This window comes from Hipposideros armiger, unplaced genomic scaffold (assembly GCF_001890085.2).
Source record: "Hipposideros armiger isolate ML-2016 unplaced genomic scaffold, ASM189008v1 scaffold_347, whole genome shotgun sequence".
In the NCBI taxonomy this organism is placed as follows: Eukaryota; Metazoa; Chordata; class Mammalia; order Chiroptera; family Hipposideridae; genus Hipposideros; species Hipposideros armiger.
This window is the reverse complement of record NW_017731697.1, coordinates 1,371,946-1,376,334: the sequence shown is the minus strand read 5'-3', so window position 1 is coordinate 1,376,334 and position 4,389 is coordinate 1,371,946. Positions and strand designations below refer to the sequence as shown.

Here is a 4,389-nt window from a genome sequence, read left to right as displayed (position 1 = left end):
GGAGGCAATTGGGAATGTGTGAGATGGTTACCCAGAGGAAGGGGAGAGGGCCTGGCCTGGGGAAGGCAGGACTCGTAAGCGGCTCGGCCTATGAGCTCACCATAGCACCAGACACTGTGTGTCACGCAGGACAGTGGTTGCTGAGGCCTCAGCCTTGTCAATCGGTCCATAGCCTACAGGTCCATTTGTGGCCTGGTCCCTTTGGGGCACCTCGGGCAGGAAGCAGACTCTGCATCAGGGCGCTCTCGGTCTGGACTGGGGTCTTGCCCCCTGGATTCTAGCAGTTTATCATGAAAAGGTATTTCAAAACACCAGCCAGGGGTAGAGAGGTGGACTGTGGATGTGAACCTAGCAGAGTTCTCTTTTTTCTCCTTTTTAATTAAAAACCGCTCTACTAAAATAAAATAGACATACTGTCTATGTACATACTGAGAGAGTAGAGTTTGATGGGTTTAACATCACAATCATGGAGCCCGTTCTCGTGCCAGAACACAGAGAGGGTGGAAAGCTGTGGGAGGGGCCCAGCACTGCCCTGCCACTGGGGGAGGGCGCCAGGGCAGACACCAGCCCTGGAGCTCATGGGAGAGCTTGAAGTCCATGCAGTGGCCCCGTCGTCAAAGCCAGCCTCTGCCCACTGGACGTGGCCTGCTGCCTGCAGAGCGTCCTCCCTGGACCCTGTGTGGTGCCAGGATGGCGGAAGCACCCCCTCCCCTCCACCCTCCTTGGCTCATCCTGACATTTCCTGTAGGGTCACCGCTGCATTTTCTTGGTGGCGACTGGGTGACACAGTACCCTGAGCTGCCTGAGGCTGGAGCTGGGAAATGCGAATTAATTAGTTCAGGGCCATCACCGTAGGCCTCAGCAGAACTTACAAAGCATAGGCCAAGAGTGGAGAGAGATGTGCTCCCACATGAAAATGGGGAACTGCTCCTGGCAGAAGGAGAAGTAGCTTCCGGGGAGCCAATGACCAGTGTCCACCCAAGAGCAGTGTTGTTCCTGCCTATGGTCAGGGAGGGAGTTGAGGAGAGAAGCCCCGACCCCCAGGCCAGGGAACAAGCTCCCTGCACAGGCTGTTGCCCACAGTGGTGATCTCACCTGGAAGTCAGGTGCCTGCAGGCAGAACACAGTCTGACAAGCAGAGGGCAGAGGGCGGGCGTCACCCACACTGTGCCTGAAGGGGCTCAGATGCCAGCGCTTTCCTGAGGAGATGAGGGTCAGGCTAGGGACTTACCTACTTGCCCTGCTGGCCGGGTGAGGGCCAGAGGCAGGGGTTCCAGAAAGCCAGGGAAGAACCCTGAAGGTCAGGGCTTCCTTATAGACCTTTGTCCCTGATGCCCCCCTTTCCTTCTGCCAGCCCCATGTTGCCTCCCCCCGCCCCATATATTCCCAGAACCACTGCAGCGTCCGTTTCTCTTGCCCTCAGCCACCTGTCTGTTCAGCGGGAGAGCAGACTCCCAGGCGCCCCTGATGCAGGTTAGACCCTGTGGGGGAGGTGCCTGCAACAGAGATGGTCCACAGGCAGGCACCACTCCCCACATCCAGTTCCAGGTCTGCATCTCTATCTTTGCCCCTGAAGCCCCAGCAGACGGTTGAGAACCCGATCTGAAGCCGGCACAAGTGTCCAAAGCAGAGAGGCACATGTGCCAGCCAGCAGAAGTGGGAACCTCAGGAGCCCACAGAGGGTCTGGGAGAGAGGGCGCCAGCCCTCCCCCGGCACCCGCAGGAGGGGCTACCAACACAGTTAGGACCCTGTCGTCTGAAAAGGGTGGGGCGAGTTGTCGGACTTGGGCCTGTGCTGAGTGACCAGGAAGGTCCCCGGCGTCTGCTGCCCTTCCTCTGTGCTGCTTGGTGCTCAGGCTCCATGGGGTCCCCAGTTCTCTTTCCCACCCTGAGCCGACCACTGTGGCCAGGTCTCAGGGACGATCAGAACAGATGCCATCAGCAGCTGTGCCTACAGGGTCAGCCTGATTGCACTCCAGAGGCTGGAGCAGAGATGGTGTCCCTGGGAGCTGCAGCCAGGACCTGGGGATGCAGGAGCCGGCTTCTCAGCGTGTCTTCTCTTCTGGCCCCGACCTTACTAAGAGAGCCTGACGGGGTGGGCCCCAGAACCAGTCCCCACAGCAGGCTGGCCAGCATGGGGATGCTTGGTGAAGGGGGACAGCGTAGGTGTCTGGCTGGCCAGGGAGGCCTCCTGCTCAGCCAGACTGGGGGCCCACCCCTGACCCCCCCTGTGGCAGTGACTGAGTGCACGTGGGAGCCCCATGGGCTCAAGGGTTGCCCCTCCCATGTTGTCCTTTCCAGGCCTCACCAGCTCCTCAGGAGGAATTGGGGCAGCCCGCCAGCCCGACCTCCAGCCCGCATGGGGCGCCCACCGCTTACCAGGGCCTGCTCAAACTTTTCCAGGGAAACACGCCCATGGAGGATCTGGGGGCCAAAGGGGTAAGCCAGGAGCATGGCTCCATCGCCAAGGAGACCCAGGCGTCGGTGGTCTGCCAGCCTGTGGTTCTGTGCCTTCACAACGCCTCGGGCCAGGGCCGACCNCTTGTCTGTTCCCCTTCCCCTAATTCCCCAATTAAAAAAAAAATCTTTAAAAAAAAAATTAGAAAAATGACAAACTACTAAAGAAATGGTATAAATAAAAAATGTTTTAAAAGCTCAGAAATAAAGTGACTAGTCAATAGAATATTGTGAAGAGAGAGTTGACAGGACTCAGGAAAGAATTAGAAAGAAGTACGGAAATATTTCAGAGGTGAAAATTATACAAGCAAGAACACAAGAATGAATAGACAACATGGAAAGTTCATTCAGAGATAAGGACAACTTGGGGGTAGTGGGGGTAGGAAGAGAGTCAAACAAAAAAAGACAGTGAAAATAGTCAAGAGAAGTGATAAAGAAGTCAGATAAAGAAGATCCAACTACTACATAACCCAAAAAATGAAAATCAAAGCCATGGAATAACAAATAATAGAAACTATAATTAAAAATTTCCTGAATATGAAAGAAGGCTTGACCTTGCCTGGTGGAAGGATGTGTTACATGGCTGGGAAAATCAGTACAGAATAGTCAGTATACTAAGAGAGCATCTGATAAAACTACTGGACTTTAAATTAAAACATTCCTTTGGGCAATCCGCCAAAAAAGACCCAATCATTGGAGGAACAAAAATCAGAGGCATCAGACTTTTTGGTAGCAACATTTTATACAAATCGAGTAATGTTTTACAATAAAAGGAAAAAAACTATGACCCAAGGATTTTCTATCCAGGTCTGAAGACCACAAACAGTAAGGAACATACGGGAATTCAGGGAATCTACCAGCTTTTGAGGAATCTAATAGAGAACAACCTTCAGACAACCAAGAAATGATTGGAGAGGCTTTGGCAGAAGGTCTGGTGGGAGCATTGAACATATTTACCTGTGGAAATAAGACCAACAAAAACAAAGGCAACCAATAGTATGTACATTTTATTAATATATGGGAGACAGTACAGTGAAAACATAAGATAAGAAGGCATGCAGAATAGAATAAGCTCATTGATTGTCTTATTAACTAAGAGTGAAAGCATATCACTCTACATTATATGTTGGCAGGAAACGACAGGTGTAAGCAAAGAGTTACTCTCTAATTTCAGTCTTGCCCGCAGGAGGGAATCGACAGTGTCTAAAACGAGGGACCCAGGGTCCTAGATATTGGTATGAAGGTGACTCTTAGAACATAAATTTACTCTTTCTGACCAAAACAAAACTTGAGAGGGGAAGAGGATACAGCGAGTTTAGACAACTCTTTCAAGAAATTTGGTGCAAAAGTCAGTTAAGAGTGATGGGGTCTGTGATTGGGTCCGTGTGGAGGTGACTTTTTATTTTTTTATTTTTAAAGATTTTCTTGGGGAAGGGGAACAACCAAGTTGTTGTCCTTTGATCTTAGTTGTGGAGGGTGCAGCTAGCTCAACTCCCAAGTCCAGTCACCATCCAGACGCCGTCGGCAGCTCATGGCCACTCAGCTCAAAGCGGCGAGTTCAATCTCAGTTGCTGGGGGCATAGTCCATCATCCCATACGGGAGTCAAACCAGCAACCTTGCTGTTAGGAGCAAGTGCTTTCACCCGCTGAGCCATCCTGCCACCTGTCGGCAGCTCAACTCAGGCACAGCTCACTGGCCCATATGGGACTCAAACTAGCGACTCTGTTGCTCAGAGCTCACACTCTTAACCAACTGAGCCACTTGGCCGGCCTGGGGGTGACTTTTGTTTGTTTGTTTGTTTGTTTGTTTGTTTGTTTTTTGTTTTTTTTTAAAGATTTTTATTGGATAATTGGGGGGATGGGAACAGTGATGGGGAATTGGGGGAAGGGGAACAGACAAGTTGCTGTCGTTTTGTTCTTCAATCTAGTTGT

The 4,389-nt window shown here is 51.5% G+C and overlaps 1 protein-coding gene across 1 annotated transcript in view; it reads left to right on the top strand.

The window, feature by feature from the left end:
- TBC1D9B (TBC1 domain family member 9B) overlaps nt 1–4,389 on the top strand; it is a 56,722-nt gene that overhangs the window by 34,295 nt on the left and 18,038 nt on the right. Inside the window, exon 7 of the mRNA XM_019661375.1 lies at nt 2,302–2,544. Coding sequence (XP_019516920.1) covers nt 2,302–2,544 — 243 coding nt within the window. The remainder of the gene's footprint in view (nt 1–2,301; nt 2,545–4,389) is intronic.